Below are 24,798 nucleotides of genomic sequence, written 5' to 3' on the forward strand. Positions count from 1 at the left end.
ACAAATGCAGTAGTCATTTAACTCCTTTATTTACTGCAGCCCTAGACATTGGCTTATTTGACCAAGGTCAAAAACATCCACCTGAATACAGGATGCAAGAGAATTATCAAAGCCCCTCCCTCACTTTCATTAACTTGGGTTTTCTCTGTCACATTGTCAAAATCAATAAAGTTGCAAGTGTCCAACACACTAAGGTAAAGCGCTATCCCTCTCTTATTCCAGGTAGAAGCTGTTTTAATAACAAGTGCTGCTCTGTGTTGTACAACTGTCAGCATAAAGACAGTATTGATCAATGTAAAACCTTTTGTGCCTCAGTAAGTTTGTGTGTGGAATCTTCTTCAAGGATTTTTGTTAGATACAATTAAAAACCTTAATGGCATTTTGTGCTTACCTTTATAAATCACTACAAACACTTAATCCCTGTCTGTCTCACAAGAACAAACAAGACATCAAAAGATATTATGTTCCAGACATGATGCCATGGACAGAAAGTTATATCTTCATTCCTTTTGTCTGCACTTTTAGGGTTGATAGAAGGTACATTTAGAAATGTAATATATCAGATTCTTCAGAAGTCCTTTGTTATTTGTCATACACCTAACCAAATTCCATACTGCATACCATGAAAGCTTGATTCAGTTAAAAAAAAGTAAGAAACAAAGCAAACTTTATGTTTTTTGTCATAAAAAATACATTTTATCCTTTAATGCAAGAAAATTATCTATCTATGTATATATACACACACACATATAGTCAGTAGAAAATAAGTCACTCACAGGGTCTTGCTTAGAATAAATAAGTAATGATTTATTTAACGTTTCTGGAATGACACCGTTTAAAAAATAAGCGTGACAGTAAAACATAACACTCGCCCCCTTATAACCCTGCACAGCAAACATTTGTGCGGCGCTCACTCCGCCTCCCGGAAGTTACCCGACGTCACGCAGGTCGTGGAGTGTTATGTTTTACTGTTATGCTTATTTTTTTTAAATGGGGTCATTCCCGAAACGTTAAATAAATAATTACTTTTTTATACTAAGCAAGACCCTGTGAGTGATTTTTTTTCTACTGACTAAACTTATACTTGAAGTGCACCCATGGCAAGGAGGGCTGTTTAAAGCCAAAGGATGCAGGAGTGCTATTACCCTCTCTATGGAAAAAATAAAAAAAATAAAAACTATATATATATATATATATATTGAGCCAAGGAAAAGTAAAATATGAAGGGCGCTCAGTGTGAAAAAAAGTGTAGGCGAATAGAAACTGGGTGGTATAAACCCAGCCGAGGATATTGTCAATAATCGCAATAAAAACAAAAGATAGTGGGTACAATGTATCAAGTTGTATAAAAGATGTTCCCACAGATGGTATTACCAGGAAATAGGTGGTCAGAGGGGTCTTATTATAGTCGCTACAAATTATTACAATATACAATATTGGACTACAATTCATATATGGAGCACACAATAATAGACAATAAACAGTCGAAGATAGAGTATTGTGCAAAGACCCCAAGTGATATAGATACAAATGCAATTAGCAAAGTACAAATATTAGACAAGCAAATTGTGGTGAAATAACAGTCCTTAAACGATACTAGGTGGAAGTAGTGAAAGTCCCAAAGCTGTGTGGCACACTGTCCCCTCAGGGGATTCTACTTACTCTCCTTAACCTCAATCCATATGAGGTAAGTGTCGCACAGGGTAAGTAGAATGAGCTCCCTCGTAGTATCAGGTGTCCACCGGCTTGTAAATGTCTCCCGGCACCTCCGCTCACATACGTAAATGAGAAGAGAGAGAACAATAATAGTGCAACCCTGTTAAATGAACAGTACTGTGCACAATAAGACTTTTAAGAATATTACTCACACAATACAACCTCAGATGTATATGAGGTATTTTATTAGCATCAATGAATTAAAACCTAGATACAGAATATCCGCTATTGCATTACAGCTCCTGCGGTGTCCGTGTACATAGCAATCACTATTACAAACTTTTTTAAAAGCGAGTGCTTTCCAAAATATCTGCAGTCCAAGCTACCGTAATCTGGCATTGGCTGTGTAGTGAAACAAGAAGTCCTAACGCGTTTCGAAGGTCTGGGACATATACGACCTTCTTCTTCAGAGGAATTGTAGCGACTATAATAAGACCCCTCTGACCACCTATTTCCTGGTAATACCATCTGTGGGAACATCTTTTATACAACTTGATACATTGTACCCACTATCTTTTGTTTTTATTGCGATTATTGACAATATCCTCGGCTGGGTTTATACCACCCAGTTTCTATTCGCCTACACTTTTTTTCACACTGAGCGCCCTTCATATTTTACTTTTCCTTGGCTCAATATTTTTTCTGTATTGGGATTGTGGGGTTTGGGGATCCCACAGTCCTAATAGGTAATTTGGGGCAGCATAGTGTAACACTAGCATTCTTTCCCTAATTACCCATTCTTTGTAACATATATATATATATATATATATATATATATATATATATATATATATATATATATATATATATATATATATATATATATATACTGTGTGTGTGTTTCTATGTGTGGTTAAACCAGTAAGTTTACACAGTGATTCTATTCATGGTTACAGTAACACACAAAAATAACCCTGTAAATGTGGACCTTAAAATTTACTGCATACATCTAATAGCAGCATCATATCAAAGCAGTTGGTGTTTGCTGACAGTTATCTAAATGTCTAAAAAAATCCTGAACTGATGTTTTTGGCCAGTGTTAAAAGATAGAGTTTATGTTTATTATTATTTTCTCTTTCTGCTTTGTATAGTAGTCAAATGCTTTGTGTCTCTGTGTAAATGATACAGATTTACATATGAAACTATAAATAACTAATGTTCAGTTCAAAAGATGATTAATTTTGTTTTCTATTTTATTTTTGCCAGATGTCGCATCAGGATCTGGAGAAGGAGGTGAGTTCTATTTAATATTTATTTAGAAATGTCTGTATTTGAAAAACTTACATCTCAGCATTGATGTAATAAACTTAAATAAAATGAGAGTTAATATTCAATTTTTTATTTGCTTACTACCCCTGTTTTATGTACCACAATATTATGCTTGTTAAAGGGACAGTACACTGTAAAATAGTTTTTCCATTAATGTATTTTCAATGACTTTTTATACCAGCTGCAGAGTATAAAATATTTGAGAAATTGCATTTCCAGGTTTATTTGTGTATGTGAAGTAGCTGGTTTTGTGCTTTGAAACCACAGCCTATTACAATGGGTTGAACATAATGGTAATGTCAGATCTCATTATGTTATCACTTAGTGTACACACACTTGCTTCCTTATCTTATATTTGTCTGGAACACCAAAGCTCAATACTTAGAGAGAACAATGGAAAATTATCATTTTATTACTTAACTATCCTGCAGCCAACTGAGAGTGTAACTTCTTCTGCTGGCTGTGTTTACTTAGGTTTGTCAATAGCTGAGACTCCAGTAACAAAACTTTCAGTATAGATGACTATACCACAGGCTAAACCAGCTATTTCAAATGCTGAAATATGAGTAAAGGAGCTACTTGTAAACAATTTAATACACTCTAGCAGGTAAAATGGATCATTGGGAGACATTATTTGGGTGAACTGTCCCTTTAAGCAAAGGAATTCTCAAGCATTTTACCAGTGTATAATGTTGTGTAAGCAATAACTATTTTATGAGCCTGTGCATACAATGTACAAGTGTAACAGTAAGACTGTAAAGTTCCACTGACCTGGAAAACACCAGGGAGGGTCTTTTTTTAATGCTTGTCTATAAATCATAATTCATTGTACTATAAATGCTTTATAGATATATAGACCATATATTAAACTAATTTGTTTTACTGTCTGGTTTGGTGTAAAAGACATCAAAGTAAATTTTTCACATATAGATACTGTATAGCAATAAATAATGGGACACTTTGCTTATCAAGTATAAGAAATATCAACAAATATTTTTGCATGGAAAGGGTTAAAGGGACAGTCAAGTCAAAATGAACGTTCATGATTCAGATAAGGCATGCAATTTTAAACAACTTTCCTATTTGCTTTTATCATCAAATTTGCTTTGTTCTCTTGGTATTCGTTGTTGAAAGCTAAACCTAGGTAGGCTCATTTGGTAATTTCTAAACCGATGAAGGCCCCCTCTTATCTCAGCGCATTTTGACAGTAATTCACAGTTACACAGCGCTAGTTCATGTGTGCCATATAGATAACTTGGAGCTTACTCCTGTGGAGTTATTTATGAGACAATGCTGATTGCCTAAAATGCAAGTCTGTCAAAAGAACTGAAAAAGGGGGCAGTCTACAGAGGCTTAGATACAAGGTACTCACTGAAAAAATAAAATAAAGGGAGAGGGAGGGATGGAAAACTACACTGCAGAAAAAGGGGGGGGGGGGTCCCTAACTAACAATCATTAGAGGGGGAGGTGGTGGGCCACTATACCACAGAAAATTGTTATAAAAAATAAGAAAAAGAAAAAAAAAGTGTTTTATAGATACTGGGAGACAGCTGTGAGTACCTAAAATGGAGGTCACTAATCATGGGGGAGGTTAGAAAGCTGTTTGGGAGGGATCAGGGAGGTTGGAGGGTAAGGGGGGGGGGGAATTATACACTGCAGAATAGAAAAACATATGTAGTAACAAAAAAGTTGCCTTAAATCTTTATATTGGCAGACTGTCTACCAGTACCTAAGATGGTAATAACCAGTGGGGGATGAGGGAGGGAAGAGAGCTGTTTGAGAAGCCTTTACAACCATTTGTGTCATGATTGCACAAGCGGTATGCAAATAATTTTAGTGAGAAACCCAAAGTTTGTAAAAAAGTAAATTTTTTTTTTTATATAATCGCATTTGGTGGTGAAATGTTGGCATGAAATATACCAAAATGGGCTCAGATGAATTACTTAGGTTGTCTACTTAAATATATATATATAGTTTTGACAAGTAAAAAAAAACACAAAAAAACAAGGCTCTATTTCTGTTTAAAGTGATAGCAAAAATGCAAAACATTTCTCCAGTATTTTGGGTGAAGAGAAGGGGTTTAAAATATATACTCTAAATATCCCTCACATTTCTTTCAACTTGAAAATTTAACAGAAATCTTTTTCTCTTTTTTTAAGGTTTTATTTTTTTGTCAAAAAGCAGTTTATTTGTTTTTTTCTGAGACTATAAAGCCAACATAAACTAATCTAAAACAGACATGCCATGATTATTTTTGCTGAATGTGTATATAGAATGTAAGAACAATTGCTGCATCTTGATGACTAATAAATACTATGGGCCTATTTATGAATGTGTGAGCGTTCATGATCTGATATTGTGGAACATGTCCGTTGCACATCGATAAATGCCGACAGCATACGCTGTCGGCATTTATCATTGCACCATCAGTTCTTGTAAACTGCTGGTGCAATACTGCCCCCTGCAAATTCAAGGCCAATTGGCCGCTAGCAGGGGGTGTCAATCAACCCAATCGGATTGGATCGGGTTGATTTCTGGTCTCATAATGTCAGAAAAATAACAAATTCATTATAATACTTTTTTTTTAAGCAAGAGTATTGAGCTGCCAGAGTGAAAACTAGGAAATTGGGATTAAAATATGGACTCATTTGACTTACAGGCTTATTTATAATTAAGATGAAGAAGAAACAGTGATATACAAGTCACTGTGCTTCTATAGGATGCGCTAATAAGAACAATAAATATATATATATATATATATAAAAATATAAGGTTAATGTGATTCAATATATATGCAATTAATGTAAAAACAATGAACAAATATCAATGAGTATGAATAAAACCTTTAAAAGGTAATAGGCTAGCCAGAGAAAGTCCAATGTGTGTCTTCCACGTCCCAAGGCTTGATAGGCTGCTCTCTGTCGTCACCCCAAAGGATGATGTACTTCTATAGTGATAATATAAAAACAAAAACAGAGGCGCCACATGTGTAGGTCAATAAAGACGAGAAAAACCAAACAGCAGCAGATTAAGGGTACTCACAAACGGGGCGGCACTCTGATGTGCCAGCAGGGACAGGCTGGTGTTTCTACAGCAAACCAGCTAGCTGTGTGACAGGTCCACAACGGATACAGTCAGCGCTGGAGTTCTCTGCTTGTGTGTCCTCTAGCCGGTATTCCCAGTATGATTTTTCTCCTCAGCTGGCGCTGCAGTGGAGCAAGAAGGAGGGCTGAACTGCCCTAAGGTTACTGAAATGGAGACTATCACAACCACACCAGACTGATGTAAAAATAAAAGATCAGTATTTTATTATACAAAATAAAAATACCAAAGGTATCACAATTTACAGCTGGGTGTGTGAATAACAATCTCCCCACAGAGAGTGCAATAGCAACGCGTTTCTCGGGCGAACCCCATTTCCTCAGGCTTGTGTGCTCTAAGTGTGTGTATACACCCTTTAAATAGGGATCAGTAACCTCATGTTCCCATATCCCTCCCCTTCCTGCTCCAAAAATATCCAATCAGATCCTTCCTTTCAGAACCGCCCAGTTGTTGATATAATTAAAATGTTACATTGTAATAAAGTATCTTATTATCATAGAAATACATATATCAGTAAGATACTTTATTACAATGTAACATTTAAATTATATCAACAACTGGGCGGTTCTGAAAGGAAGGATCTGATTGGATATTTTTGGAGCAGGAAGGGGAGGGATATGGGAACATGAGGTTAATGATCCCTATTTAAAGGGTGTATACACACACTTAGAGCACACAAGCCTGAGGAAACGGGGTTCGCCCGAGAAACGCGTTGCTATTGCACTCTCTGTGGGGAGATTGTTATTCACACACCCAGCTGTAAATTGTGATACCTTTGGTATTTTTATTTTGTATAATAAAATACTGGTCTTTTACTTTTACATCAGTCTGGTGTGGTTGTGATAGTCTCCATTTCTGTAACCTTAGGGCAGTTCAGCCCTCCTTCTTGCTCCACTGCAGCGCCAGCTGAGGAGAAAAATCATACTGGGAATACCGGCTAGAGGACACACAAGCAGAGAACTCCAGCGCTGACTGTATCCGTTGTGGACCTGTCACACAGCTAGCTGGTTTGCTGTAGAAACACCAGCCTGTCCCTGCTGGCACATCAGAGTGCCGCCCCGTTTGTGAGTACCCTTAATCTGCTGCTGTTTGGTTTTTCTCGTCTTTATTGACCTACACATGTGGCGCCTCTGTTTTTGTTTTTATCTTATCACTTTTTGTTTTTATCTTATCATTATTTATAATTAATAAGTTGCATCCAATATTACAGAAGAAAGCCTGATAATATTTAGATGCCTCAGAATGCTTTTATTTATGTTTTTTCTGTTCTTAAAAACACAGCTCTTTATTTAGGGCTAGATTACAAGTGGAGCGCTAAATTATTACGTGCCTGCAAATGGGCAAATTTGCTCGTTTGCGGGTGTGCGATTAATAATCAGCCATTACCCGTGGTAGCAATTAGTGCTTATAAATTAAACCAGAAATCAGATCTCTGGTTAATTTTATAAATGTCCACCAAAAGTTTCCAAAATACAGTCTAGTGTATTTTACTAAAAAATAAAGATATCAGCACTTTTATTTTGTAATAAAACAACTGCACTAGACAGTATTTTGGGGGTAAAGTTGGTGGGAGTGGGGTGTTAGAAAAAAATGGCACTGAAAAATGCCTTTACATTGCGGTCTATGGGAACTGTGTGTTCCCAGTAAATATATATGTACATGCTTATATACAAATATATTTATGTGTTAATATGTGTATATACACTTATTAACACATAAATGTGTATAATCATATACATATCAATTTAAATTTGATGCCATTGCTGCGATTCTTAGCCCCTTCGCTGCAGGTTTACTGACAGCATCAGAACGGGGCTCCCATAGGAGCCTATGGGAGTGCTCATTAGCGTGCGCTGGTATATCACAGTGGTCAGTGGAGCTCCACTTGTAATCTGGCCCTCAGTATTTTAGCTTGCAAAACACCTTTAACTTTTGGAACCTTTTATTGCTGTTATAGTAGAGTTTTGTTTTGCACAGAAACGGAAAAAAAAATATATAAAAAAAGATGTTTAAAATATATTTTTTGTGGTGCCCTTTTGCAATACAAACCACCACAATATTTTAAATGCAAAGCAGTGATAAGAAACTACATGAATAACTAATTTTATATGAATTGATTGAAATTAAACAATACAACAACTTTTAAATTTACTTAAATTATCTAATTTGCTTTGTCCTCTTGATATCCTTTGTTAAAAAGAAAACCTAGATGGACTCAGGAGCAGCGATGCAGTACTGGGAGTTAGCTGATTATTATTGGCTGCACATATAAGCCTCTTGTGATTTGCTCACCTGATCTGTTAAACTAGCTCCCAGTAGTGCATTGCTGTTCCTTCAACAAAAGATACATAGAGAATGAAGCTAATTTGATAACACAAGTGAATTAAAAGATAAATGTTGTGTTTCATCCTATGCAGCTGACTTGCACAAGTCAGTTCAAGTCTACATGGTTAAAATAAATAAATAAAATAGCCAACTTCCTTGTAGAAGTAAAGTCAGTTGTTATATATCTACAAAGAACAAACTTGCAAACAACTTGAGCCTGACTTGTTAAAAAGATACAAATTTTAAGTAGCATGGTCTTGATCTACTGACTTGCTATGGTTAGGCTGTAAAGGGACATGTACATTCCACATAAACTTTCATGATTCAATTAGAGCATGAAATTCTATTCACCTTTACAATTTACTTCTAGTATCAAGCTTACATTGTGTATCTGCCTTGAGCCCTATATTGTACCAGTGTTTGTAACAATGTTCTTTAACAATATTATACATTGTTGAGCACTATGGGGCAGCAGTGTTCGCAACAACGTATAACATTGTTACAAATATTGTAGTAAACACTGCTGCCATATAGTGATTCATAAATGTATGTTAATTAAGCCTACCGGGGTATGCTGTTCAACAAAGAGCACCACAAGAACAAAGTAAATGTAATGACAGAAATACATTAGAATGCTATACTTAAAATTTAACGCTCTATCTAAATCGTAAAATTTTTATTTTGACTTTCATGTCCCTTTAAGAACTTATACTATAGCAAGTCTCGGATGGGAATATATTATATTATCATTTGCAAGTCAATCACACTTATTGCAATTTTGAAAGGGAGAGCTAATTAAATAAAATTAATTAAAAAAAAATAATTCCCTTGCAATTAATGTTGATACATATTTAATAATATTATATTAGTCATTTAAAATTAAATATTTAAGATCGGATTAGACTTCTATTTTCAGGTTATTTTTTTATTTCATGTATAAGTTAATATAATTATCTGTTAAATGTAATATTGGTATATTATTTGAATACACTGTTATTGTGTTCTAATTGAATACATGTATTTGGGTTTCCACTATGCCCTGCTAGTAAGTTTGTTTACATAGTGGATTCAAAAAATGTGCCAAAAGTTTAAAGGGACACTGAACCCAAATTTTTTCTTTTGTGATTCAGATAGAGCATGCAATTTTAAGCAGCTTTCTAATTTACTCCTATTATCAATTTTTCTTTATTCACTTGCTATCTTTATTTGAAAAAGAAGGCATCTAAGCTTCTTTTTTGCTTCAGGACTCTGGACAGCACTTTTTTATTGGAGGATTAATTTATCCACCTATCAGCAAGAATAACCCAGGTTATTCACCAAAAATGGGCCGGCATCTAAACTTACATTCTTGCATTTCAAATAAAGATACCAAGAGAAGGAAGAAAATTTGATAATAGGAGTAAATTAGAAAGTTTCTTAAAATTGCATGCACTATCTGAATCACAAAAGAAAAAAATTGGGTTCAGTGTCCCTCTAATGTCCTTTGAATCTGACCAAATGCTGTATAGTCAATCAGAAAACAAGTTAGGTAAGTCAGATAAATAGTTAAGTGGAGCTACTTTATAGTCAGTCAAATTCAGTTTCATTTTTTGGCTGACTTGACATAGCTAAGTTTTTACCAATCTCAACTAACCTGTAAAAATTAATTTGGCTGGTCACAGATTTTTTTGATAGACCTAATATACAGTATGCTTAAAGGGACTCTCAAGTTGAAATAAACTTTTATGATTCAGAAAGAGCGTGCAGTGTTACTTTTACAATTTACTTTACATTATTAAATCTTGCAGTCTTTTTATATTCACACTTTCTGGGGAAAAAGATCCTACTGAGCATGTGCACAAGCTGACAGGGTATACATATACTAGTCTGTGATTGGCTGATGTCTGTCACATGATACAGGGGGCCAGAAAATGGGAGAAAAAATAAATTTGTCAGAAAAGAAATCTACTACTTATTTGAAATTCAGAGTAGGTGTTAAATCATTGTCTTTTTATTATGCACTTGTTAAATATGCAATTCTACTGCACTGAGTGATCATTTAAAGGGATAGAAAACATGCATTTCAAATAGTACTATTTAAACATGATAAAAAAATATACGGCCAGATTACGAGTTTTGCGTTAGAGGCTGTGCGGTGCTAACAAGCAGTTTTCTCTCACCGCTCACTTACCTACAGCGCTGGTATTACGGGTTTTTAGAAACCCGGCGTTAAAAGGCAAGAAGTGAGCGTTGAGCAAAATTTTGCTCCTTACCGCACTCCAATACCAGCGCTGCTTAAGTCAGCAGTGAGCTGGTCGTATGTGCTCGTGCACGATTTCCCCATAGGAATCAACGGGGAGAGCCGGCTGAGAAAAAGTCTAATACCTGCAAAAAAGCAGCGTAAAGCTCCTTAACGCAGCCCCATTGAATCCTATGGGGAAATAAAATTTATGTCTACACCTAACACCCTAACATGAACCCCGAGTCTAAACACCCCTAATCTTACACTTATTAACCACTAATCTGCCACCCCAGACATCGCCGACACCTTATATTTATTAACCCCTAATCTGCCGCTCTGGACACCGCCGCCACCTACATTATACTTATGAACCCCTAATCTGCTGCCCCCAACATCGCCGCCACCTACATTATACTTATTAACCCCTAATCTGCCGCCCCCAATGTCGCTGCAACCTACCTACACTTATTAACCCCTAATCTGCTGCCCCCAACATCACCGCCATTATAATAAACATATTAACCCCTAAACCGCCGCACTCCCGCCTCGCAAACATTAGTTAAATATTATTAACCCCTAATCTGCCGTCCCTAACATCACCGCCACCTACCTACATTTATTTACCCCTAATCTGCCACCCCCAATGTCGCCGCCACTATACTAAATGTATTAACCCCTAAACCTAAGTCTAACCCTAACCCTAACACCCCCTAACTTAAATATAATTAAAATAAATCTAACTAAAAATTCCTATCATTAACTAAATAATTCCTATTTAAAACTAAATACTTACTTATAAAATAAACCCTAAGCTAGCTACAATATAACTAATAGTTACATTGTAGCTAGCTTAGGGTTTATTTTTATTTTACAGGCAAGTTTATGTTTAAATGTTTATTTTAACTAGGTAGAATAGTTATTAAATAGTTATTAACTATTTAATAACTACCTAGCTAAAATAAATACAAAAGTACCTGTAAAATAAAACATAACCTAAGTTACAATAACACCTAACACTACACTATCCTATATTATAAAAGGCCAAGTGTTTGTCTGAAGCCGTCATACGCATGCGGAAGCTGCCTGGGGGGGGCATGACCGGCGTCGGACGTGCCGTGATGGGGACGTGGCGGGCGTGACGAGGGGGCGTGGCTGGCGGACGTGACTAGGTGGCGTGGCCTCGCGGGAGGGGCGTGGCTGGCGGGAGAGACCAAAACAGAGGAAGGAAGGAAAGAAAGAAAGCGAGCAGAAGAGGGGGGAAGAGCAAAAGAGGGAGAGAGAGCGCAAGAGAGTGGGAGAGAAAGAAGGGGAGAGAGAGGGGGAGAGAGAGCTCAAAAGAGAGGGGGGAGAGAGAGAGCTCAAAAGAGAAGAGGGAGAGAGAGCGCAAAAGAGGGAGAGAGAGCGCAAAAGAGAGGGGGGGAGAGCGCAAGAGAGGGGGAGAGAAAGCGCACAAAAGAGGGGGAGAGAGAGAGCTCAAAAGAGAGGGGGGAGAGAGAGCGCAAAAGAGAGGGGGGAGAGAGAGCGCAAAAGAGAGGGGGGAGAGTTTAAAAGAGAGCGCAAAAGAGGGGGGAGAGAGCGCAAAAGAGGGGGGAGAGAGCGCAAAAGAGGGGGGAGAGAGCGCAAAAGAGAGGGGGAGAGAGCGCAAAAGAGAGGGGGAGAGAGCACAAAAGAGAGGGGGAGAGAGCACAAAAGAGAGGGGGAGAGAGCGCAAAAAAGAGGGGGAGAGAGCGCAAGGGGGAGACAGCACAAAAGAGAGGGGGAGAGAGCACAAAAAAGAGGGGGAGAGAGCGCAAAAAAGAGGGGGAGAGAGCGCAAAAAAGAGGGGGAGTGAGCGCAAAAAAGAGGGGGGAGAGAGCGCAAAAGAGTGGGGGGAGAGAGAGAGAGCTCAAAAGAGAGGGGGGGATAGAGAGCTCAAAAGAGAGGGGGGGAGAGAGAGTTTAAAAGAGGGGGGGGAGAGAGTTTAAAAGAGAGGGGGGAGAGAGAGTGCACAAAAGAGGGAGAGAGAGAGTGCAAAAGAGAGGGGGAGAGAGCGCAAAAGAGAAGGGGGAGAGAGCGCAAAAGAGGGAAAGAGAGAGTGCAAAAGAGGGGAAGAGAGAGCAAAAGAGAGGGGGAGAGAGAGAGAGCAAAAGAGAGGGGGAGAGAGAGAGCAAAAGAGAGGGGAAGAGAAATCAAAAGAGACGGGGTGAGAGAGCAAAAGAGGGGGGAGAGAGAGAGCAAAAGAGGGGGGAGAGAGCAAAATAGGGGAGAGAGAGAGCAAAAGAGGGCGAGAGAGAGCAAGAGGGGGGAGAGAGCAGATGAGGGGGGGAAGAGAGAGAGCGAGTAAAAGAGGGGAGAGAGAGCAAAAGAGGTGGGAGAGAGAGAGCAAAAGAGGGGGGGAGAGAGCACAAAAGAGAGGGGGAGAGAGCGCAAAAAAGAGGGGGAGAGAGCGCAAGGGGGAGACAGCACAAAAGAGAGGGGGCGAGAGCGCAAAAGAGAGGGGGAGAGAGCGCAAAAAAGAGGGGGAGAGAGCGCAAAAAAGAGGGGGAGAGAGCGCAAAAAAGAGGGGGGAGAGAGCTCAAAATAGAGGGGGGAGAGAGCTCAAAAGAGAGGGGGGGGGAGAGAGCTCAAAAGAGAGGGGGGAGAGAGAGTTTAAAAGAGAGGGGGAGAGAGAGTTTAAAAGAGAGGGGGAGAGAGAGTGCACAAAAGAGGCGGAGAGAGAGTTTAAAAGAGAGGGGGAGAGAGAGTGCACAAAAGAGGGGGAGAGAGAGTGCAAAAGAGGGCGAGAGAAAGCAAGAGGGGGGAGAGAGCAGATGAGGGGGGAAGAGAGAGAGCGAACAAAAGAGGTGGGAGAGAGAGAGAGAGCAAAAGAGGGGGGAGAGAGAGCACAAGAGGGGAGAGAGAGAGCAAAAAGGGGGAGAGAGAGAGACCAAAAGAGGGGGGAGAGTGCAAAATAAGGGGGAGAGAGAGAACTCAAAAGAGAGGGGGGGAGAGAGAGAGAGCGCAAAAGAGAGGGGGGAGAGAGAGGGAGCAAGGGTTGGAACCGCGGTACCTAAAAAATTGTCCCGTGTACACGGGCTTTAGGACTAGTAATTAAATAAATTAACTAAATTAACAACAATTAAATACATTAAATTAAATTAGCTTAAGTACAAAAAAAACACTAAATGACACAAAATAATAAACAAATTACAAGATATTTAAACTAATTACACCTAATCTAATAGCCCTATCAAAATAAAAAAGCCCCCCAAAAATAAAAAAAAACCTAGCCTAAACTAAACTATCAATAACCCTTAAAAGGGCCTTTTGCAGGGCATTGGCCCAAAGTAATCAGCTCTTTTACCTGTAAAAGAAAATACAAACAACCCCCCAACAGTAAAACCCACCACCCACACAACCAACCCCCCAAATAAAATACTATCTAAAAAAACCTAAGCTCCCCATAGCCCTGAAAAGGACATTTGGATGGGCATTGCCCTTAAAAGGGCAGTTAGCTCTTTTGCGGCCCAAACCCTAATGTAAAAAATAAAACCCACCCAATACACCCTTAAAAAAAAACCCTGAACACTAACCCCCTGAAGATCGACTTACAGTTCTGAAGACTGGACATCCATCCTCAAGGAAGCGGCAGAAGTCTTCATCCAACCGGGCTAAAGTCCTCAACGAAGCCGGGAGAAGTCTTCATCCAAGCCGGGCGAAGTGGTCCTCCAGACGGGCAGAAGTCTTCAACCAGAGGGCATATTCTATCTTCATCCATCCGACGCGGAGCGGCTCCATCTTCAAGACATCCGACGCGGAGCATCCTCTTCAAACAAAGTCTTCTTACTGAATGAAGGTTCCTTTAAGTGACATCATCCAAGATGGCGTCCCTTAGATTCCGATTGGCTGATAGAATTCTATCAGCCAATCGGAATTAAGGTAGAAAAAATCCTATTGGCTGATGTACCGCTCACTTTTTGGCCTGCCAGGACAGACTCGTAATACCGGCACTATGGAAGTCCCATAGAAAAAAGACTTTACAAAGTTTATGTAAGTCATTTTGCGGTAATGCCAAAGAAGTGTGCGATGCCCCTAAACCTGCAAGACTCGTAATACCAGCGGGTGTAAAAAAAAGCAGCGTTAGGACCTCTTAACTCTGCTTTTTTACCTTAGAAACATAGAAACATAGAATTTGATGGTAGATAAGAACCAAAAAGGCCCATCAAGTCTACCCATATTACATGTTACTTTTTCCTTAGGATAGCCTTATGCATGTCCCAGGCATTTTTAAATTCCTTTACAGTCTTTCGGCTAGATTTAGAGTTTTGTCGGTAAGGACCCGCGTATCTAACGCTGGCTTTTTTCTGGCCGCACCTTTAAAATAACTCTGGTATTGAGAGTCCACAGAATGGCTGCGTTAGGCTCCAAAAAAGGAGCGTAGAGCATATTTAACGCAACTTCAACTCTCGATACCAGAATTGCTTACGGACGCGGCCAGCCTCAAAAACGTGCTTGTGCACGATTCCCCCATAGGAAACAATGGGGCTGTTTGAGCTGGAAAAAAAACCTAACACCTGCAAAAAAGCCGCGTTCAGCTCCTAACGCAGCCTCATTGTTTGCTATGGGGAAAAACTTCCTATGTCTGCACCTAACACCCTAACATGTACCCCGAGTCTAAACACCCCTAACCTTACACTTATTAACCCCTATTCTGCCGCCCCCGCTATATTATTTTTAACCCCTAATCTGCCGCTCCGTAAACCGCCGCTACTTACATTATCCCTATGTACCCCTAATCCGCCTCACTAACCCTATAATAAATAGTATTAACCCCTAATCTGCCCTCCCTAACATCGCCAACACCTAACTTCAATTATTAACCCCTAATCTGCCGACCGGAGCTCACCGCTATTCTAATAAATGTATTAACCCCTAAAGCTAAGTCTAACCCTAACACTAACACCCCCCTAAGTTAAATATAATTTAAATCTAACGAAATTAATTAACTCTTATTAAATAAATTATTCCTATTTAAAGCTAAATACTTACCTGTAAAATAAATCCTAATATAGCTACAATATAAATTATAATTATATTATAGCTATTTTAGGATTTATATTTATTTTACAGGTAACTTTGTATTTATTTTAACCAGGTACAATAGCTATTAAATAGTTAAGAACTATTTAATAGCTAAAATAGTTAAAATAATTACAAATTTACCTGTAAAATAAATCCTAACCTAAGTTACAATTAAACCTAACACTACACTATCAATAAATAAATTAAATATAATTCCTACAAATAACTACAATGAAATAAACTAACTAAAGTACAAAAAATAAAAAAGAACTAAGTTACAAAAAATAAAAAAATATTTACAAACATAAGAAAAATATTACAACAATTTTAAACTAATTACACCTACTCTAAGCCCCCTAATAAAATAACAAAGCCCCCCAAAATAAAAAAAATGCCCTACCCTATTCTAAATTACTAAAGTTCAAAGCTCTTTTACCTTACCAGCCCTGAACAGGGCCCTTTGCGGGGCATGCCCCAAGAAGTTCAGCTCTTTTGCCTGTAAAAAAAAACATACAATACCCCCCCCAACATTACAACCCACCACCCACATACCCCTAATCTAACCCAAACCCCCCTTAAATAAACCTAACACTAAGCCCCTGAAGATCTTCCTACCTTATCTTCACCATACTAGGTTCACCGATCGATCCAGAAGAGCTCCTCCGATGTCCTGATCCAAGCCCAAGCGGGGGGCTGAAGAGGTCCATGATCCGGCTGAAGTCATCATCCAAGCGGGAGCTGAAGAGGTCCATGATCTGGCTGAAGTCTTCATCCAAGCGGGAGCTGAAGAGGTCCATGATCCGGATGAAGTCTTCTATCAACGGCATCTTCAATCTTCTTTCTTCGGGAGCCATCATCTTCCATCCGACGCGGAACATCCTCTTCTCCCGACGCCTACTAGCTGAATGACGGTTCCTTTAAATGACGTCATCCAAGATGGCGTCCCTCAAATTCCGATTGGCTGATAGGATTCTATCATCCAATCGGAATTAAGGTAGGAATATTCTGATTGGCTGATGGAATCAGCCAATCAGAATCAAGTTCAATCCGATTGGCTGATTCAATCAGCCAATCAGATTGATCTTGCATTCTATTGGCTGTTCCGATCAGCCAATAGAATGCGAGCTCAATCTGATTGGCTGATCGGATGATGCTGTGAACATCTTGCCGGATTATTTATCTTCTAGCTCTCTTATGGACCCTCGATAGAAGACGGCCTACTAAGCATACCTCCCACCCTTCCCCCGGCTGCATGGGTTAAGCTGCAAATGCATTAATTTCCTATAAAATGAAAGGAGCTAAAACAAAATAAGAGCTACAATTTCTACGAAAGTAACCTATCACATAGGCAAATATGGAGGAGATACACTGCCTAATATCCACTTTTATACAGACGTTTGAGCAGGAATATTGTGCGAAAATGATGGACTTAAGGTCTGTACTAAAAGTAGAGATGGAGAATGCTTCCGGACATCAGCGCCAAATTATTTCCTCTACCGCAATCACCACCATTGTACCTGAGACCCTAAAACCCTCTAACTTCACAATGGAGAAGCAGACTTTGATGGCAAGTACGGAACCAGAGCCACATGATCTGCAGATCACTCAGCTGCCTCAAGTTTCCGCCACCACTGAGATCCAACTGTGGAGGAATTTTCTACTGTCATTCTGCGACAAAAGCGCCGGAGAAGAAACATCTAAAAGTGATCGAGCCTCCTGCAGAAGAAAAACAGTGCGGATCTGGGAGGATGTGTTGGGGGATGCGACCGGCCCTCTGATGCACCAATTTGATCCATTCTTACCAGAACACCGGCTCAGAAGATGGCCCCGACTCTGGCGACACCGGCTTTTACATTCCTCTTCAACAACAGGAGGCCTTTCTATGGCGGCAATATGTTGTCTCTCCACTTTGACCTTATTGCTGCACTGCCTTAAGATTGGTGTCGGGTAAGGTCTCCTGGGACACCTCATTTTCTCACGGAACTTTACCTTTGGGACACTGACTCACTTCACTGTGTTTCTGATGAAGACAGTAATGTCTGATATTTGATCCCCCAATGTATAAGCCTAGGATATGTTTTCTGCACCTTCTCATAAAACTCATGGTTTGCTTATAGAGAGAAATTTGCTCTTGATAGAGAGAGGGCGGTTGGTGCACAGTTCAGACTAAAGGTCTTACCTTATACATGTTTCTATCATTATACCCTCTCTTTTTATTTAGGTGTATAACATGTTGATATTTTTACCAGAACACCATACTGTTACTTCTAATACTCTCCATCTCCACACTACCATTTATAACGCATAATAGCAATCCCTATATCTCACCTCCCTCCATTTCACTTTAGCTGTGAGACACTATATCAGAATTCCTGCCTACCTACTATATACATGCCTAAATCTCCCTTTATATACTGTGGGGATGGGGCACACATATAAGAACATATAAGTACAGCGTAAGCTTATACCAGATCCCTACAATTAGCTAACCATCGCTTGATGAACTCATAGAGAACAAGGGAGACTCTGATATATATATATATATATATATATTTTTCTTTTCTTTTAAGCGATATATGTTAATATCATAGTTAATTTAACTTTCTTTGAAGTGTAAAGGTTAATTTGTTGTATAATGCTTTTATATAATGCTTAAATGTCTTTATAACGCTGTTAATCTACTCTGATCTTTGCTGGTGGATCAGCTAGCCTATGGGTTAATGTATAGTTTTGGGCTACTTGTACATTCTCCTAGGTAAGTTATTACTTATGTTGGTCATTGGCTAACATATTGGCTATCACTGCGACAGAACATACACCATACTCTATATATTACAACTCATTCTGATATAATTTTATCTTTAAGTTGCTTGTATTTTGGTCTTTCACTGTTATTAACACATAAATATATATGTATATAAGCACGTACATATATTTACAGGGAACACACAGTCCCCATAGACTGCAATGCAAAGGCACTTTTCAGTACCGTATTTTTTTTTAAAAAGCCAACACCTGCCAACTTAACCCCTAACAACTTCTTCATGCAGTTGTTTTTTTTTTAATTAAAATGGCAATTGGGGCACATTAAAAAAATTAACCAGAGATCTGATCTTGTAATGGCTGGTTACTTATCATTCTCCGGTAAATGGGCAAATTTGCCTGCGTACGGGCTCACAATAAATTAGTGCTCCACTTGTAATCTACCCTTTAACCCCTTAAGGACCAAGGACGTACCTTGTATGTCCTACAAAAATCAGTCGTTAAAGACCAAGGATGTACCTTGTACGTCCTAAGGTAATCTGAGCACTGGAAGCGATCGAGATCTCTTCCAGCCGCTCTAACCATGTTGCAGCGATGCCTCGATGTTGAGGCATCCTGCAATACTGTTCCCGACTTCTGGGCCAAGGATTGATCACTCCCCACAAGTGATTGCTTCCGGTTTCGCCCCACGTGGAGCCCAGCAGTCTAGCAGAGCACCGGAAGCGATCGAACAGGCTTCCGATGCTCTGCTTGTGTGCTGAGGGCCTCGTTGGCTCGAGGCACTCAGTAAGTAGTAATATAATTTTTTTTAAAAATTAAAAAAATATTTTTTAATATAAAAGCCCTGCCGAGAGTTGCACTATTGTAGTCGGCTCTTATGAAGGCGATCTGCAAACAGCTGGGCTTATAGGCTTACATTCTAAGGGCTTCATGGGGAAAGCAATGGAGGTTGGAAAGGTTAGTGTAGGTTGTATGCATCCCTGAATAGTAGAGTGAGTCTTTATGGAGTGCTTGAAGCTGTTTGAACCAGGGGAGAGTCCAGGCTGTCCTGATAGTGTAGGTTGTATGCATCCCTGAATAGTAGAGTGAGTCTTTATGGAGCGCTTGAAGCTGTTAGAACCAGGGGAGAGTCCAGGCTGTCCTGATAGCCCTGGACAGCCTGGACTCTGCATTGGGGACCGCTTCAAGCGGTATCATACAATGGTCCATTTTTATTAGGTTGTTGCTTCAAAACACAAAATTATCTAATTCATATACTCAAATAAACCTTTTAAAAAGCAGATCTCATACATGTTATACTCTGCAACTGGTAAAAAAAAGTAATTGGAAACGCATTAAGGGAAAAACAATTTTATAATATACTGTAACCACTAAACCACCGCCCCTCGACATCGCCGACGCTAAATAAAGTCATTAACCCCTAAATCATTACCCCCTAAATAAAGTAATTAGCCCCTAAATCATTAACCCCTAAATAAAGTCATTAACGCCTATAACTATTCTTATAAAATAAAAAAACTACCAAAAAATCCTAAATTACATGATTAAACAAACCTATCACATTTAGAAAAAGTAAAAAACCTAAATTACAAATTTAAATAAACCTAATACTACAAAAAAATATAAAAATCTAACATTACAAAAAATAATAAACACTAAAATATGAAAAATAAAAAACTCTAAGATTACAAAAATAAGAAACGATATATAAATAGTTAAACAGCTTTTTTACATTAAAAAATTACAAAGTCCCCCCTAAAAGTAAACCCCCACCCAACCAACCCCCAAAATAAAAAACCTTTATCTAAAAAAAAAACTAAACTACCCATTGCCCCTAAAGGGGCTTTTGTATGGGCATTGCCCTTAAAAGGGCATTCAGCTCTTTTACTGCCATTAAAAGGGCATTCAGCTCTTTTACTGCCCAAATCCCAAATAAAAAAAACACCCCAAAAAATGCAAAAAAAACTAACACTAATCCCAGAATATCTACTCACGGTTCATGAAGTCCGGTCATCCACCCTCATCCAGGTGGTGAGAAGTCTTCATCCAGGCGGTGACATCTTCCTCCATCGCGGGACCATCTTCTATCTTCATCCCGGTGACACGGAGCTGTGGAGGCGTGAAGAGCGTCTTCTTCATACAATCACCGCCTTACACTGAATCTTGAATCCAAGGTACCCATTTAAAAATGGGGTACCTTGCATTCCTATTGGCTTAAAATTTTTCATCAGCCAATAGGATGAGAGCTACTGAAATCCTATTGGCTGATTGTTTCGCAAAATCCATAACTACTGGTCTCAGATTGCAGAATGGCTCATGTCGGTATAGGCTGTAATGCAAGCATTTTAGCCAGACCACACAACCTGTAATACGGCGCTATGCAAAATCACGCACTCAAACGTCATTTTTTGAGTGCAGAATGGAGGGTTGTGTTAAGGCAAAAATGCTTGTGTTACAGCATATACCGCCGCGACTCGTAATATGCATTACCGGCCAGTCCACGCACAATGGCCAATTTTTCAGCGATATAGCCGTACCACACCGTAACGCAAAACTCGTAATCTAGCCGTTGGTAACATCAGCAAGTGTGACCACCACTACAAAAGCCGAAGTTTTAGCAGTTTGCTGGTCTGGAGCATTCAGGTGTGTGTTAACACAATGCCATGGAGGAAAGAAATCAGCAATGATCTAAGAGAAGCAATTATTGCTACCCATGAATCTGGGAAGGGTTATAAGGCCATTTCCAAACAACTTAAAGTCAATCATTCTACAGTGAGAAAGATTATTCACAAGTGGAAAACATTCAAGACAGTTGCCAATCTTCCCAGGAGTGAACGTCCCAGCAAATTCACCCCAAGGCCAGACCGTGCAATGCTCAGAGAAATTGCAAAAAGCCCAAGTGTTACATCTCAGACTCTACAGGCCGCAGTTAACACGTTAAATGTTAAAGTTCATGCAATTACAATTAGAAAAAGACTGAACAAGTATGGTTTGTATGGAAGTATGGATGGGCTAGCAGGAGAAAGCCTTTTATCTTTAAAAAGAACATGGCAGAACGACAGGTTTGAAAAGTTGCATCTGAACAAACCACAAGACTTCTGGAACAATTTCCTTTGGACAGACGAGACCAAAGTAGAGATGTTTGGCCATAAACCAAACACAGCATAGCAGCACAAACACCTCATACCAACTGTGAAGCATGGTGGTGGAGGGGTGATGATTTGGGCTTGTTTTGCAGCCACAGGACCTGGGCAACTTGCAGTCATTGAGTCGACCATGAACTCTTCTGTATACCAAAGTATTCTAGAGTCAAATGTGAGGCCACCTGTCCGACAGCTAAAGCTTGGCCGAAATTGGGTCATGCAACAGGACAAGGATCCCAAGCACACCAGCAAATCTACAACAGAATGGCTGAAAAAGAAAAGAATCAAGATGTTGCAATGGCCCAGTCAAAGTTCAGACCTCAACCCAATTGAAATGCTGTAGCGGGACCTTAAGATAGCTGTGCATAAAAAAAATAAAAGAAAAGTGGTCCAAAATGTTTCCAATTCCTCCAAAATTCCTCCACAACAATGTGATAGAATGATAAAGTCATACAGAAAATGATTACTTCTAGTTATTGCTGCTAAAGCTATTGAATCTTAAGGTATACTTAGTTTTTCACGCATGGCTTTTCCATTTTGGCTTTATTTTTCAAATAAATCATGACACGGTGTAATATGTCGTGTTGTTGTTCATCTGAGATTGTATTTACCTAATTTTAAGACCTGCTAAGGACCATATTATTGTAATTATGTACTGATACATAAAACCATAGAAGAGGGTGTACTTTCTTTTTCACATGACTGTACTGTATATTTTTTTATTTTTATTTTTTAAACATAGCACATATGCCAAAGTATGTAAAATCTGTTCATTGTATGCTCATAAAAACATGGGAATTTGGCCTTACTCAATTTGGTGGATTTGACCTGTGTAATGAATTAAAATAAAAGTTTGGAATATTACATACTGCAGATTTAGGGGCCAATTTATCACGGCCCGAATGGGGCCGTATACCCCTGTTTCTTAAGACCACTGCTCCTTAACTCGTCTGCTGCCTCTGAGGCTGTGGACATCAATCCGCCTGATCTTATATGATCATGTTGATTGACACCACCTGCTGATTGGCCGCAAATCTGCAGGGGCGGCATTGCACAAGCAGTTCACCAGAACTGCTTGTGCAATGATAAATGCCGACAGTGTATGCTGTTGGCATTTATAGATGTTTGGTGGACATGATCGCTACAGCGGATCATGTCCGCCAGACAGATGATAAATTGTCCCCATATTTTGATTTATGTGTTATGTGTTTCTCTTTTGCCTATGTACTAAATATTATAAAATTTGCTTAAAAAAAAACAAACTTGAGAAAGTTACTTTTTGAACATACACTCCCATTAATATCTGTAGAAAACAATTATTCTTAAGTGTCAGCTTAGAAGATAGGAAAGTTTATTTTGTTGTTGCCAACTTATCTGTAAAGATAAAGTATCCATGTATCTACAGTTTCACTTTGATAAATGTGGTAGAAGGAAAACTCATTTGTGTGAACAGAGGTGTTTCAATGTTTCTTATCCCCTTAAGGACCAGCGACGTACCCTGTATGTCACTTGCCTTTTTTTGGGACTTGATTGTTTTATAGCACAGTCTTGCCACCAGCGTTGAGACTGCTCTATTCCACAAAGCCTGCTGGAGGGAGTGCATTAATAGCGTGTTCTTGCTAGACTGGTGCTATTATGTCCTGAAAAAATCCTTAACGACCAGTGACATACAGGGTACATTGTGGTCATTAAGGGGTTAAACAGGCACAAAATTACTTTGTTGAGAACAATTACTTGCGGTACAGGATATTTAAAGTGACATCAAACTTAATAGGACAGTCTAGCAAAAAGTAAACGTTCATGATTCAGATAGGGCATGCAATTTTAATCAATTTTTCAATTTACTTTTATCATCCAATTTGCTTTGTGCTCTTAGTATTCTTTGTTGAAAGCTAAACCTACGTAGGCTTATATGCTAATTTTTAAGGCCACCTCTTATCTTAGTGCATTTTGACAGTTTTTCACAGATAGACAGCGCTAGTTTGCGTGTGCAATATAGATAACATTGTGCTCATTCATAAGGGGGCAGTCTGCAGAGGCTTAGACACAAGGTAATCACAGAGGTAAAAAAGTATATTAATATAGAAGTGTTGGATATGCAAAACTGGGAAATGGGTAATAAAGGTATTATCTTTTTAAACAATAACAATTCTGGAGTAGAATGTCCCTTTAAACAAAATGTTTACAATTTAAACATCTTGATTTTGAAAACATGCAAACTGCTTGTTTGAGTCAATGGGTTAGAAAGCTCATTAGCTAATAAGGACAACCCCACAACGGAGATTATACAGGTGTCAATTGTCAAACAATGACAGCATGAAAATTGTATTTATCTATTTATGCACATACTGAATTGTAAGATAGTAATAGCATCAATAAAATGTTTCTCCATATTTACTCAGATGTCAGATTATACATTTGTTTGACTTGAAACAATATTGGCTAGATTACAAGTGGAGCGCAAAATATTACTTTTGCAAAAGCGATATTTGCGCTCCACTGAGTAATACCAGTGCACGCAAATGTGCACTGGTATTACAAATTAGCCGCAATGCAAACACGAACTTGCGTACCCATTGCTGGGAAGCATTGAGCTTATGAGATTGCACTTCCATAGGCTCCATTGGGAGCCTTGTTCTCATGACATACGGCAGCGAAGGAGGTAAGTTGCACAGCGGTGGCAGCAAATTGAATATGTACTGTATGTATATAACTGTATACATATATATATACAATGATAATATGTGTATATACACATATTAACACATAAATATATATGTATATAAGCATATACATATTTGTTTACAGGGAACACACAGTTTCCATAGACTGCAATGTAAAGGCACTTTTCAGTGCCTTTTTTTCTAACACCCTACAGCTGCCAACTTTAGCCACCAAAACTGTTAACTGAAGTTACTTTATTAAAAAATAAACATGCTACTATCTTTATTTTTAATAAAATATATTACACTTTATTTGGGGGCATATGGTGGACATTTATAAAATTAAAGGGACACTGAACCCACATTTTTTCTTTCATGATTCAGATGGAGCAGGCAATTTTAAGCACCTTTCTAATTTACTCCTATTATCAAATTTTCTTCATTCTTTCTTTGTATCTTTGTATCTTTATTTGAAAAAGCAGGGATGTAAGCTTACAAGCTGGTCCATTTTTGGTTTAGCACCCTGGATAGCGCTTGCTGATTGGTGGTTACATTT

The 24,798-nt window shown here is 38.8% G+C and overlaps 1 protein-coding gene across 1 annotated transcript in view; it reads left to right on the forward strand.

Annotated features, from left to right (window-relative positions):
- TMEFF1 (transmembrane protein with EGF like and two follistatin like domains 1) overlaps nucleotides 1-24,798 on the forward strand; it is a 361,275-nt gene that overhangs the window by 182,137 nt on the left and 154,340 nt on the right. Inside the window, exon 4 of the mRNA XM_053714586.1 lies at nucleotides 2,923-2,949. Within this exon, the coding sequence (XP_053570561.1) occupies nucleotides 2,923-2,949 (27 nt within the window). The remainder of the gene's footprint in view (nucleotides 1-2,922; nucleotides 2,950-24,798) is intronic.

This window comes from Bombina bombina, chromosome 5, assembly GCF_027579735.1.
Source record: "Bombina bombina isolate aBomBom1 chromosome 5, aBomBom1.pri, whole genome shotgun sequence".
Lineage (NCBI taxonomy): Eukaryota > Metazoa > Chordata > Amphibia > Anura > Bombinatoridae > Bombina > Bombina bombina.